General features: G+C 44.5%; 1 protein-coding gene and 1 pseudogene across 1 annotated transcript; one reads left to right on the plus strand and one right to left on the minus strand.

Annotated features, from left to right (window-relative positions):
- The window catches only part of LOC105742457, a 187,428-nt pseudogene that overhangs the window by 65,042 nt on the left and 107,928 nt on the right, over window positions 1–14,458 (minus strand).
- Window positions 1,074–2,461, plus strand: Cldn23 (claudin 23). The gene has a single exon (XM_004633282.2). The coding sequence runs from the start codon at window positions 1,174–1,176 to the stop codon at window positions 2,056–2,058; it is 885 nt and encodes a 294-aa protein (XP_004633339.1). The 5' UTR covers window positions 1,074–1,173; the 3' UTR covers window positions 2,059–2,461.

Raw genomic sequence — 14,458 nt, forward strand, 5'->3', positions numbered from 1 at the left:
CAACTTTTTTATTTTTAGAAAGTTTTATTTCTAACCATTTTAAAGATAATACACTTCCATTGTAAGAAACATGGAAAAATCAATACAAAATGTTCAGTAATTTTTTATAGAAAACCCAGGACTGCCAAATGGAGAACAAATGCCAAATATTTCAACTCATTTTTTTTTTCACCAGGAAAAGTGTGATCGTATGTGCCAAAGGAGAATGCAAAGAATACATATGTAGGCAAACTGGAGTGTTAAATTTATAAACTAGTGTCGAAGTCGAACACATCCATTGGGAAATAATCAATTATATTACAGTGGAGAGATTCCACCTATATATCCACGGGCAAAACAGTACAGCTTTTCTACAATCCGGAGTAGTAAGACAGCCTAAAGCCCAGGAAAGGCCACAGTATGTGAAACAGGACACCCACCAACATTTCCCAGCCCTCACCCCTTCTCCCCCCCCCCCTTTTTCAAAGTCTTTTACAGATTGGAAGAACAATATCTTTTTTAACTGTGTTCTCAACCCAGAAATACATTCGCTGTGATTCCTTCGAGTTAAGCTTAAATCCGGGCTCTGGAGCCCTTATTCGACAAACTGAACAAAGCTTGGTAAACAATTGACACAAGCGCTACATTTGGAGACCCGCTTCTCTACCTGGAAGCTCCAGGTTCGCACCCATCCGTGCTTGCCGGAACAGGGTGCAAAGCAGAGAAGCTTGTGCAGGAGTAGGACAGCGGCTGAGAGCTAGGGAGTCAATACTTGCAGGCCCCACAGGCCAGGCCGGAGAAAAACTTGGCTAACCGAGGTCTGCGAAGTACCCGAAACTGCACAGCCAGGAGGTGCTAGGGCGGAAGCCGTAGCACCGCCTCTTTCTTCTTCAAGTCCTACCTACCGGCCCGGGCCCAACTGGAGCGCCCGCGACTCAGGGGCGGGGCGACTTCTGCAGGTTCGCGGACTGTCCGAGCCCGAGGGCCGAGCGCCCCGCCCATGGGCTGGGCTGGACCTAGCTCCAGGAGGGCGGTTTCGGTGAGACCCGCCCAGCAGCAGGTTTCGATTAGGGACAGTGAGGGCGGGGCGGGCCGGGAGTGCAGAGCGAGGGCCCGAGCCAGCCGCGCAGCGCGTCCCAGTCTGGCCCTGGAGCCCCGCGCGGAGCAGCGCGGTGCAGGTGCGGCGGGGCCGGGATGCGGACGCCCGCGGTGATGACGCTGGGCATGGTGCTCACGCCTTGCGGGCTGCTGCTCAACCTGGTCAGCACGCTGGCCCCCGGCTGGCGCCTGGCCACGGGCTTCCTGGACAAGCCGGTGGACACCGTCCTGTACCAGGGCTTGTGGGACATGTGCCTGGAGCAGAGCAGCCGCGAGCGCCAGTGCGGCCAGCACGACGAGTGGGGCTACTTCTCCTCGCAGCCCGTGCGCGGGGCCCGCGGCCTCATGGTCACGTCGCTGGCCACCACTGGGCTGGGGCTGCTGCTGGCGACCCTCGGCGTGCGCTGCTGGCAGGACGAGCCGCACTTCGCGCTGGCCGGCCTCTCCGGTGTCGCGCTCTTCGTCGCGGGCCTCTTCAGCCTTGTCCCGGTGTCTTGGTACAGCCACTTCCTGCGGGACCGCGAGGTCCTGCCCGGCCCTGCCAGCCCGGTCACGATGCAGGTCAGCTACAGTCTGGTGCTGGGCTACCTGGGCAGCTGCTTGCTGCTGCTGGGCGGCTTCTCCCTAGCGCTCAGTTTCGCGCCCTGGTGCGAGGAGCGGTGCCAGCGCTGCCGCAAGGCGTCCCCCGCCGGCCCGCGGCGCAGCAGCATCAGCACGGTCTACGTGGACTGGCCCGAACCCGCGCTGACCCCGGCCATAAAGTACTACAGCGAGGGACAGCACCGCCCGCCGCCCGCCGAGCGCCACACCGCCGCCAAGCCCAGGGTCGGCTTCCCCATGCCGCGGCCGCCGCCCAGGGCCTACACCAACCCGGTGGACGTGCTGGCCGGGGAGCGGGAGCAGGCGGCCGCCTCCCAGAGCGCCTCCTCGCGCAGCACCCGGCCCTGCCACAGTTCGCTGCCCTGCGACTCGGACCTGTAGACGCCGCGGCCCACCTCTGCTTGCTCCGCACAGGCTCTGGGCTCAGCGCGGGTCCGAGGGTGATCAGCTTCCCTCCCTGCCCTGTTCAACTTGGAACGAAGGTACAGCAAGCAGGCTGTTACCGCCCGGCTCAGAGTTGGAAGACCTTACAGCGAGCCTCCTTCCCAGCGGCCGGAGTCCTGGAGGATTAGTTCAGCTTGGGTTCGGTTTGATTTTTACAGAGCTTTGTTTTCTTCTCCAGAGGGATTGGGTCCTCTTACAGACTAACCGGTGCTCCTATTTTCTTGCCGAAGGAGATCAAGAAAGGGCAGTGTGTGTGTCGTGTTGACCAGGGACAGTTACAAAAGTTGAAATCAGCAAATAAAGGCTCACAAGCCTGGAAACTACAGTGTTTTAAAATGTTGATGAGATATAATTATTGCATTTTCCCTATTTTATTGCTCCTTTGTCACGCAGACTCTCAAAAGGCCCGTGTATTTATCTCAGAAGGCTCCTAAAAGCAGAGCCCTGCAAATGCCACCAGTTTTATTCTCGTTTACAGAATGCAATAATTTGGTGTACTGGTGTCCACCCTTCTTCGTGCATAAGTAGGATTTATCTTTCTTTTCACTTACCTTGGTGTGAAAGTTGAGGTTATTCAAGAGTTTTTCTTCCAATAACCAGGAAAATGAAGACACTGACATTTTATTGTTCTATTTCTTGGATTCCTTGCCCTGGATACAGGGCTATAGATTTACTATTTATACAAATTAGAACCTCTTAGTGATGTTTGGTTAAAGTACATATGGATATCTTTTATTTATGAATAAAAATGTAAAACAATTCATTTTAGTATTCTCACAAAAGTGTTTTTGTCTCTAGCAAAACCTTCTGGGAGTTGTAGTATTCCTTTAACAGTTTTCTATCTGCCTGGGCACTGTCTGTGAAATTTAGCACTCAGACTTTTGCAAACTTTCCTATTAGATTACAAATCAGATTAAGAAAAGTGGCCAGAAGGCCCCACTTAAAACCAAGATTGCTTTGTTTTCAGAAGCATGCTGTGTACTCTGCAAAGCACAGTCCATTCAAAAAAAAAAAAAAAAGTAGAAGCACCAGTTTTCACTTGAGGTGAGAGTAGAAATCTTTTCCTCTTTTGGCAGTGGTACTTGAAGTCTTAGGTCTCAGGTAGGCAGGCAGTTCTCTGCTTCAAGAGAGGCACTACTGGGCCAGGAGGGCTGGCTTTCACTGCAAGTGGTTGATTTAAAGGTACCTTTAACTGAACTGAATCTCATCCATAGAGCCTGCCCTTCAGAGTCTGACATAGTGGAGCATGCCTGAAATCCCAGCACTCGGGAGGCTGAGGCAGGAGGATCACTGGGTTTGAGGCTAGCCTGGGCAACAAAGTGAGTTCAGGACCAGCCTGAGCTGCATCGTGAAGCCCTGTCTCAGAGAAGACACAAACAAACCTGCTCTTTGGAAGGAGAAACCCTCAGTGCAGTAATCCCTACTAATAGAAAGCTACAGTGGAGCTAAGTAAACCATACAGGCTCTGGCAAGGTAATATACATCTGCATCCTTGTCACTTTGCAGTGGAATCACCTGGACATTTAGACTTGGGCGGGTGTGCCACTTTGCGCTGTTTTCAAATGCAGATTCTGATGTTGTGGATCTAGAGCAGGGATGGTGAGCCTTTCACAGGTTTTGCTGCTATCAGCCAGCTGCAGCATGGGTACCATAGGTTTGCCTCCGTTGTCCTGGAGTCCCTGAAACTTTTTCTCAAGTGGCTCCCTGGAGATACTACTAATGCCTCTGCCAATGCCCAGGGCCTGTGGACCACACATAAGAGCCGCAAGGTTTTTGCTGAGACTGTCTCCCTTCACCTCCATCGCAACTGGCAGCTTCTAATAAGACTTCATTACTGGCCACCTAATCCAGAATTCGATTTGTTACTGTGGCAAACCAGAATGGATAGGAGGCAGCTCTGGTCGTTTCAGCTAACAACCCCAAGAGCAGCAATTAAGGGCCTGAATAGTCAGGACGTAGGCAACAATGCAAAGATGCCAGGATTTTAGCAAGAACTGTGTCAAGCCTCATGGTTCCAAATATTTCCAGAAAATTTTTGGTAAAAACAAAACTAATGTTTTCCATGTTTTCCCCTTCTCCTCTTCAATGACACTGCACAGGCTTATATGAAAACACTTTCATACTTGAGATTTGCTCAATGAAAGGTAAAAATCTATTTTGTCCTATCAATAAAAATAAAATTCCTTTAAGAAATACAGATTGTTTTTTGTTCTACAAATGTTGCGGACAGTATGGAAAGACTCCTGAAACAGGCTGGGATCTTTTTTAAGTCTGAGAGTTAAGTCTCTGCTACAGCAGCAAATACTGACAGTAGCCCTGAGACACAAGATGCTGGGGAATGTAGAGTCCCTGGAGTCCTGCTGTGAATGGGAATTAATGTTCAACATGACCCTGGATGGCCAAGTCACTGCCTCTTGCAGTGAACCTGATGTGGAGTAACGTGGTCTCAAGTCATTCCCAGCCATGCCGACCATCACAACTCACTAGAACCATCATGAGAGGCTTGCACCCTCATGGAACACATGGAATCTCTGCAAGATTACTGTGTAGAGACCTGAGAAGCTGGACCTGAAAACGCTTTACCACTTTCCACACTGCATATTGCCCGGGGTCCTTTCCTCTGAAGGCGTGCTCTCTAAGAAGGAATGAGCTGTTTATCTACTGACCAGACCGAAGGAGGTGCTGTAGGACTGCTTTGGCAACTGCTCTGCTCCTTGTTCCTTAGATGATTCAATGAGTAAGGGTTTGGACACCTGGCATTTCACTAGCCTGTCTCTAGGCACCATGGAAAACAAGAATGTCTTAGGTCCTGCCCTGTAGTACTCTAGCTCAAGAGGTTGTATACAATAAAAGGATGAACAGTAAACCAACAGCAAAGGATGGAGAAAAAAGATCTGAGAAGACTGTAAGAAGGGGAATGGGACCACACTAGGCAGAGGGAGCAGCAGTCTCCAAGTTCCCATGCATATTTTGCTTCTTCTTCATTCTAGAATACAATGGCTAGGACAAGAAGGGGGCAGTATGTTTTTATAGGGCTGAGCAGATCTTGTCATTTACCTGTTATTCGCCCAATAGCTTCTTTGAAAAGGAACCTGGTCAAATATAAACAATATGATGTATGAGTAGCTGCTGAGAGCGTTCTCTTCTGCCAGCGTATAGACAGCTCTACCATGCAGTATGCAGATGAGACGCTAAAACCTCAGCGACTTGTCAGTCTCAGGAGGGACAGAAAATTTTCTACTCAACCCACCTGATGTCTCTAGTCTGACCTTCTTGAAACAAAATTCTGTCATTCATCTTTAAAGGGAAGATGACCCCTCAGGAGCTTCTTCAATGTGTCATCCCCTCAGCTTAGTTTCTATGACCTTTACAATTTGGCCAAGGGCTAAGTTTTCATCCTGGTTACTTTCCTACATATATCCACACCCTGAACTACCTCCTACCCACATCAACTTAGAGGTGTCACATTTGATCCTATCACACATGGCTTAATTTTTGCTGTTTTTGTTCTACCTCTAAACTGGAAGTAAAATATAATTTGTGTTTATTTTTAGCACTGGCATGAATACGACCACTTTCTATACCTATTAATTTAATAAAGTTACTTTGATTTTTGCCAGCAAACCCAGGCACTCATACATGCTAAGCAAGTGCTTATCATTGAGCTGCGTAGCCACTTGTAAGAGCTACTTCTAAAAGCTTGTTCTGTACACAATTGCTTCTTCTTCTCATGCTCAGTTTGCCACCTATAAAGAAGGTGACATGTCACTAAAGAAGGTGACATGCCACTGGCCCCCAAACCTAAGGGCAAAGTCACTATAGATGAGTTCTTTTTCTCTGTGTAGGAAGGAAGGAAGATACGTGATTCAGTTCTTACTTCATCTAAAACCTTCTTGGAAATTCTTACCCAATCTTCCCAAAAACCTCCACCCATTCCTGTCTCCTCACTGCCCACGTTAAAATGGTCTCCTCTAGTCATCGACCATTATTAGGCAGAACCGAAAACCATGAAAACCAAGCTTGACTTCTTTGAATCCTGGAAAATATAGCCAAGGTTTGGAGGGGTGGCAAGGCTGGCTATGGGCTCTGGCTCTTCAGTGGGGGGTGTGGAGAGATCGGCTTCAGACCTGATTGAGTGTTGCTCCATAGCCCTTGTCCAATTGGCCTGCTCAGGCTACACAGACTGGCAAGCAGTGGAGCCAGCAGCCCCATTTATAGAGCCACCTGGGACTCTTAGGTGCAAGAGAACCTGAGAAGAGGGTAAGCACATGCTTTTTATAGGGAACAATTACCTTTGTCACTTAGGTGGCAAGTCCCCTGCTACTTGTTTCCTGCCATCATGAATGGCATCCATGCCAGTGGCTTCCAAAGAGCTTCCACTCACCCCTAGGCCGAGGGAGCCTAACAGAAGTCACAATATTGTTCTATTGCTCATGTGACTTATGTCTTGGGTGTAGGCCTGGCTCCTGCTCAATCTGCTTTCTTGTGTGTAATACTGGAAAGTCTACTTAGATACTACCAAAGGGCTTCATTAACAATCTTCTGAGGGTGACAGGTGAAGCTGAGAAGGAATGCACCTTGAGCAGGAAAGGCTGGGGAAGCTGATGACCTGTAATAATAGTGGTTGGGCTGAGAGCCACCAGCTCCATATTCTATTTCTCTGTGTCTGAATTCCATGAGCCACCCCCAGATTAAAATGTAGACCTCAGGGCCAGGGAGATGATTCAGTGGAGTAAGTGCTTCCCTGGCAAGCACAAGGGCCTGAGTTCAATCCCCTGTTCCGCAAATAAAATAAAATAAAATAAAATAAAATAAAATAAAATAAAATAAAATAAAATAAAATAAAATGTAGCCCTCAGTGCATCGCTCTCACTTTCCATGACCTTTCCCATTTGTTTCCTAAAGAGAATGTAACTGAACTGGAAATTGGACTTACAGAATAGAGACACGGGCTTAGAGTAAGATTCCACGCAGAGCCTGTAGCAGCCACCTGAAGAAGCCCAAGCACAAGTCCTGGATGGCTGGTAGAAACAAGGCTTAAGATCTGATAGACCTTGATAACACCACACTGTCCAGAAAAGTGGTGATATTATTGTACACCATTCATACCTACTTTTGAGTAATTTTATACATTTTGTATGGGTTGGGAGGTGGAGCCTTCCTACGAGCAAAACTGGCCACTGGCTATGTGTTGGGTGAGGTAGAAGGAGAAAGCTCATACTCTCTGCACAGGAAAGGGTACAGCAGGGCATGGGGGAGCCAAACAGGCTTTGCTCAGACAGTTAAGCCTCTCCAGTGACTTGATATTTGCTTAGGCCCTCAACCACAGACACACAGCTCAGAGTCTTCAGGAAAGGTGCTTTCTTCACATCTGCTCTTTCCAAGTTCAGCTTTACTTAAAATTTTTTATACTTCTTTGAAAAATACTGTTTATTTTATCTTTTACCCACAGTACTAAAGCCCAGAACTCCTCATGCTTGGAAACCCTCACAAATTCATTCTTTTTTTTTTCTCCACAAATTCATTCTGTAGGACAGTAAATTACATGAAAAATCTAGAAACAATTCAAGCAAAAAAAAAAAAAAAAAATTCCCATGAAATTGAGTTCATTGCAACTTAGATTCATGTTATTTGATTCAGTTAGTATATTTAGCAAGACGCAGTCATTTTTACATTTTCATCCCATTTGTCCCATGCTGAAATGTAGCTTTTTGTAAAGCCAATTTCTAGTACCGGGCATACGGGGATACAGATTTAGCAACCCTATAACCAAGGTTGATCCAGTAAATTTTCCCACCATATTCCTGCTTTGTTACACTGTCTCCCACCACAGAGTCAGTGTCTCTGTTTCCTTGCATTGGTGCGAATAGTGTAATAACAAGACAAAGCAGGAGCCAAGAGCTCATAGAGATGAATCCTGGTGCACATCTGTGCTGTGTTCCTGACTGACTGTGGTATCCACATACTTCTTTAAAAAAAAAATAGCCATTAGGCAAATCATGTGTGTGAACTTCTGTATATATAAAGTATATTCACTTGTTCTATTCATTTCAAAATGACAACAATTAAGAAAAACACCTGTTATAAATTCTCAGCAGAAAGAAGTATTAGCTTAGTGAAATTTCCCTGAGAGAGAATAGTAGGAAAGTAACATCCAAGCACCTGCCACTCTGCAGGAACCTGCTTCCATCCCAAGGGGTGCAGACAGCACTGTCCTTGGTAAATGAAGAGATCCAGGGGATCCACTAGCTCAAAGTTACTGTCAGAGCCAACATATAACTCCAGAGTTTCTGACTGGACCAGGAATCCTAGATTACAAGACTTTTGAGGGTGAACTACAGCCTAAACTACACAAGATTGAACTGACCTCCAACTGTACTTACGGATATTTGATTTTCTGAAACCTACTAAAAACCCCCCAGATGATCTCCTACAATTTAAAGCCATTGTTTTAACTAGTAATTACCACTTTCCCCAAAATGTTAAAGAAGATTAGACGGTACACAATAAAATATGTAAACAATTTTATTGGAATATTTCAGCTTCTTTTCCATAAGGTCAGTCTGTTTGCAAAGACATTAGCAATTCCTGTGGAAAAAGGGAGCAGAAGTTGGAGGACATACACTACTTCAAAGCAAAGCAAACATGCAGAGATCGCCAAATTGCAGAACGCAGGCAGAGAACGCAGGCAGGTCTATGTTCCAAGATTGACCCTAGTATCATCTCCTCACCCCAGTCCAAAGCCAACCCCATTGTGGAAGTCCACTAGACATTACATTTCTTGATTACTATTTCACATGATTTACTTTGTTTAATTGTTAGTTTTTCAAACCAACAAGCTAAGAACAAAAAGGTTAGTGAGCAATAGTTTCATAGGCATAATAACAGCATTCAGTAACAATAAGAATCCCTTTAAGTTAACCTTGACTTTGACCCAGCTGGGATTTTTCAGACAGGTCATTCTTTAATGATGGCTCAGAAAAACCTCCCAGTCTTCCTCAACATACCTGTTCATCATAAGCTTCATTGACAAAGATTTCACTATTCATTAGATTTTCCCCTTCTTGGTTACGCTCTTTATCACAAGCCAAATTCCTCGATGATCTTCTAGACTCAAAGAAACAAAGGCAAAAGGGTTGTTCTTTGAGGCAGAATCTTAGTTCATGCTATTTAGAAACTTGTCCTTTATATTGCGATAGAAACTATGCCCTATTTGTATTATCTCTAATAATGAAAAATGATCTTGGATGGGTAATACTTGATCAATTTATTTGTTAGTAGGCATTGACTTAACTTCCAAAATAGTATCTCTTCTTCATTAGGGGAGACCAAATGATTGAAGTCAATGAAAATTAAATTCCAGGACAAGTAAGTTACAGCTGAACAGCAGTGAATTAAGAAACCAGATGATTGTAGCAGAAGGACTCAAGGTGACAATCAGAACCCAAGAAGTACCACCTTTCTTCATTTTTATGTTAACTAGTCAGCTATTAACTAGCATTATCTTGGAAACAGACATGCTAATTATGCTGGCCTTTTCTTTAGTTTGTAAAGGCAGGTCAGAGATACAGTTTTAGAAGCTTTAACAATCTATTTCTTCTAATTTCTCTTTATTTCTCTTAATGTCTTTTCTCAATATATCTAGTTTCTTCAATTTTATCTTCTTGGTGTATGTCTTACATTGGCAGAAACATTTGCTATTCTTCCTTGTTTCTGTAATGCATTTCTTGCTTTTGAACACCATTTAGTGCCTTTACTTTAAATTATCTCTGAGTTTCTTTACCTTACCTCTACTTATAGATTAAGCTGCAACCTCTGCCACTGCCCCAATTCTGTATGTTGAAAGCTAATCCCATATAATTCTGAATGTGTTTTTGCAGAGGCAATTAAGTAAAATAAATGGGTGACTTCTAATCCAATATAGCACAGAAAGAGGATATAGGAGACATGAGCAATCTACAGGCTAAACAAGGAAAAATCTACAGAAGAAATCAATCTGATATCCTGACCTTAAATTTCTAGTTTCCAGAACTGTGAGAAAATACTTTCTGTGGCCTATAACACCTGGTACCTGCTACAGTATTATGAAATTCCTAGCCAACTAGTAACTCTGAACAAATTTTCTTCCCATCACTGGAACTATACTGCCTCATATAAAAAGGATCTGCTCATTTCATGCTGTAGACATTAGCACTGAGGGCTGTTTTATTCGCATAAATGCATCCTACCCCATACAGGACTGTTTGTCTCAGGTCTCACTCAAAAAGATGGTCTCAATTAGTACTTTTCCAGGCACTGTAACAGATAAATCTACTTCATCATCTAAGTTCTTCCTCAGAGGACAGATTTCTAGAGTGGATTTATATCCTCAATCTTACTAATCTTATTTTATAAGCCTTCCTTGGAATATAGATCTTCATGAAGGCATTAGCAGCTACTCACCGTTTTAATTCATGTACTCTTCTAAAATATGTAAGTGTTCCCAGAGCTACCAGAACCACTGCCAAAGCCATGGTTATGCTGAGGGCTATGTAACCAGGGATAGAGTTCTGTGCCTCCTCACAGAACTCTCTGCCATGATCTGTCAGACAGCTGCATTTCCTCAGCTTCCCTTCCATGGTACAGATCCGCCTCCCACTGCAGAGCACACTGCTGCACGGCCTGTAGTGTGTGGTCTGTGAGTCCTCAAGGCCAAGAGACTCTCCTTGTTCCTTGATGTCTGGGGTCTTGCTCTGTCCAGCAGGCATCTCAGTGGTTAGTGTTTCTCTGGCAGGATATCTCATCTCTTCTCCAACTGTGTGTCCAAGTGTGGTGGGCCTGCGAATCTGGAGAGCTTGGGGAGCTTTTGGAACCAAACTCTTTGCAGTCTCTGGTCTTTCAGGTATTTCTGTTGAATGAGTTTTACCTATATACGTGTGTACACACACACACACACACACACACACACACACTTGTCAGTTAAGAATCATATCAAAGGAACAAGAAATATTAAAGCACTAAAATATTCATATTGTAAGGCATTTAACATGTGTGACTTGGCCGGCCAAATAGCTCAATGGATTAAAGCACCTACAAGCAGGCACAGGGGCAGGGGGTTCAATCCCTGGGCCTGCAGTGTCAGCCTTGCCCAATTGAGACTGGGCATGCTGGCGCATGCTTGTAATCCCAGCTCTTGGGAGGCTGTAAACAGGCAGATCACTATGAATCCAATCTAGTAGTGAGACCCTGAACAGCTTGTAGACCCTTCCAAAAAAAAAAAAAAAAGAAAAAAGGTGTGGTTTTAGGACCAGTGTATCCTTTCCACTTCCAAGCAATGACATGTGAAGTCTTAGTTGAGATACATCCTAAAATTTACAAAGATATTTTTGTTCTATAAGGATTGGTGTGGTAGATCAAAGCAAATATTTGTACTAGAAAGATTTCTCAGATGTAAATAGGTTTATCTATAGGGTTTTTAAAAATATTTTGAAGCCAATAACCTATAGACATAAAACCAGATTTGGTGGAAGTAGTAAAAGGTATATGGCTAAGTCAAAGCATGGAAACAGGGTACTTCCAACCAGACAAATTTACAAGCTAAGTTTGGATTAAGGTATTTTACCATATTCTTCATTATTTCTGGCACAAGTATTATTCCTCATGCAAACACTAAAGACAACTACTGGGTAGAAAGATAGTATTAGTAATAAAACAGCTTGTTGTTTCTGACTTGACCTAGTGTTATACTTCCATCTAAAATGTCCCCCAAAAGTCTGATATGTTCATACGTGGGTTTTTGGAAGGTGACCAGATTGTGGGCACTGTATTCATCAGTGGGTTAGTGAATTGATAAGTGTACATGTCGCGTGGCGTGGGGATGGGGTGGAGAGGGGACTGATTAGAGGAGTGGCTCATGAGACTGTGACCTGAAAGGGTGTGCTCCTGTTCCAGGTTCCTCTCTTCCCTCCCTGTACCTGGCTGCAGGAGTCAAGCAAAGTCCCCTCAATGTGCCCTCTGCCATTTCTGTTCTGGAGCCAGCTCACCACGTGGAGACTGAATGCTTGAAACCACGAGCTAAAATAAAATGAAAGGGGAAGACTGGGCAAGAGAAACTGTTCTCTTTGAAACTTTGTTCCTTTTGAAACTACCTAGCACTGTAGCTGCTTCGTGGCTCTGTAATTACTTTCTTGAGCTCTGTAACCAAACATGCAGGATGTCTGATTGCAACCAATGATCACTAATCTAGCCTTTGTAACTGATGATCTCACCCCACCAGCTAATCAGAAGAACGGCTAAGCTGTTCTGTCATACGTTTGTACTTCTGGCTTATGCATCATACAAAAGACCTAAACCATCAGAGATTGGGCCTGATATGTTGGGAATGAGCCCAATCAGTGCTTGTCAACATTAAATAAATTTGCCTCCAAATCCTTAAGTGTTTCTGTTTGTTGTAGCAAAACCTCTCCTCCTTTATGTTGAGGATGCTGGGTACTTCACTCAGCAATAGGAAAGTGACTAATGCAGGTGGCACCCAGGAGAGTTTCTACCCCTGGGCAGTTTAGCAGCCTTGATGGCAAAGTATGTCTAGAGGAAGCCAACCCAAAGTTCAAACCCAGTGCTTTTTGCTCCCCACCCCATATCAGAGCAAGCTAATTCTTAAGGAGCAAAACCATCATGTTGGCTTTGGTCATTTGGAATGGAAGAACAGGTGGTGAAGGTAATGTTCCTGGTTCAGTTTTAAAACTGGATAGTAGGCCGGGGAGATAGCTCAGTGGAATAAGCGCTTCCCTGGCAAGCACAAGGGCCTGAATTCAATCCCCGGTTCCAAAAAAAAAAGAAAAACTGGATAGTGAAAATGGCAAACATCCTTCTTGCTGATGCCAGTGCCCTTCCTTTCCTTAAGACACCACAACACAGGATTTCAACAAAACTCTCCATTTGCTAGGTATCAGAATCAACTCTGAGATCAAAATTAATTTTCTTTCCTATTTAGGATGAAGTTATTAGGGGTAATAACTGATTCATTAGCTTGCCAGGTTTTAAGATGAAGTGGATTAAAATTGAGAACTAAATGAAAAATATGCGCTGTACTTTTCCTTTTCCCAATCTTTTCTTCGTTGATTGTGACCATGTACAATAATGAGACAATGTTCTCATTGGTTCTATAGCTTATGAGATGTGGAAAATTACTATAGGAATAGCTATAGAATTGAACAATGGTGATGATAAGGTGAATTAGATATTGCAGACACTTGGCTGACTGGCCACCCAGCCCACTTTCCATGAAGGAACTGTCTGGGCTGGTACTTAATGACAATCATGCACAGCTAACTTTTCAGTCCTACTGTGCCAGTACTGAGTTCTAGCATGACAGCTTAGGCACCTTTTCTTTCATGTATTTCTTAACCTAGAAAAAACTTAAAGTGCTGCTCCCACTTTAAAAAGGGGGAACCAAAACAGGTCAGATTAAGTTTGCTCAACCTCCATCCTCTGGGCTGCTCCTGCGTCATCAATTTTATTTATTTATTTACATTTGGTACAGGGTCTCACTACACAGCTCAGACTCATAGTGATCCTCCTGTTTTCATCCTCCCTACTGCTGGGATTACAGGTGTGGTGGTGCGGGGTGGGTCTCAGAAGCTGGCTCATGTGCCCCAGGTAGGGGCTTGTGTGGCATGTGGTGTAGGGGATCAAACCCTGGTTCCTGCACTTGCCACACAGGTGCTTCATCTGCTGAGCTATCTCTCCAGCCCTGCATCATCAATGTAAACTGAATAAAATCTAGCTTAAATGAATGCCATTTCAGACAACGTGCACCACAGTCCAGAAAGACTCCGTGTGCATAATGAGGTAGATGTACTCACAGTCCATTTCATCGGATCCATCAAGACAGTCACTCTGACCATCACAAACCTGCTCCATGGAAACGCATTTCTGACCATCCTTACAGGACTGTGAAGGCACAGAGCACTGGACAGCTTCAATGCATGTGTTTGCATCAGCCAAGTAGTACCCACTGGGACACATGCAAGTCTGACCCTTGGGGTTTGGTAAACAGATGTGGCTACATCCTCCATTGTCCTTTGAGCAGCTATTATTACCTGTGGATGCCCAATCCCACCCCACAAAATGTATTCAATTAAATTATGTTCAGAACAGTTATGTGCAAAATTTTTCAAACACATTATCATAGTTTAAGGATGTAGATGTTTTCCCCAAATTAGGCAGCTCTTCAATTTGATTCCTTTTAATCACGTAGATTATAAATAATTCATGATTCTCCTTCATAGATAGTATGGCTTTAGAAGTTTATAAGGGCTTAGGAAAAGTGGAGGAGACCTCCCACTAATTCAAGAGT

This window comes from Octodon degus, unplaced genomic scaffold (assembly GCF_000260255.1).
Source record: "Octodon degus isolate 3935 unplaced genomic scaffold, OctDeg1.0 scaffold00053, whole genome shotgun sequence".
NCBI lineage: Eukaryota > Metazoa > Chordata > Mammalia > Rodentia > Octodontidae > Octodon > Octodon degus.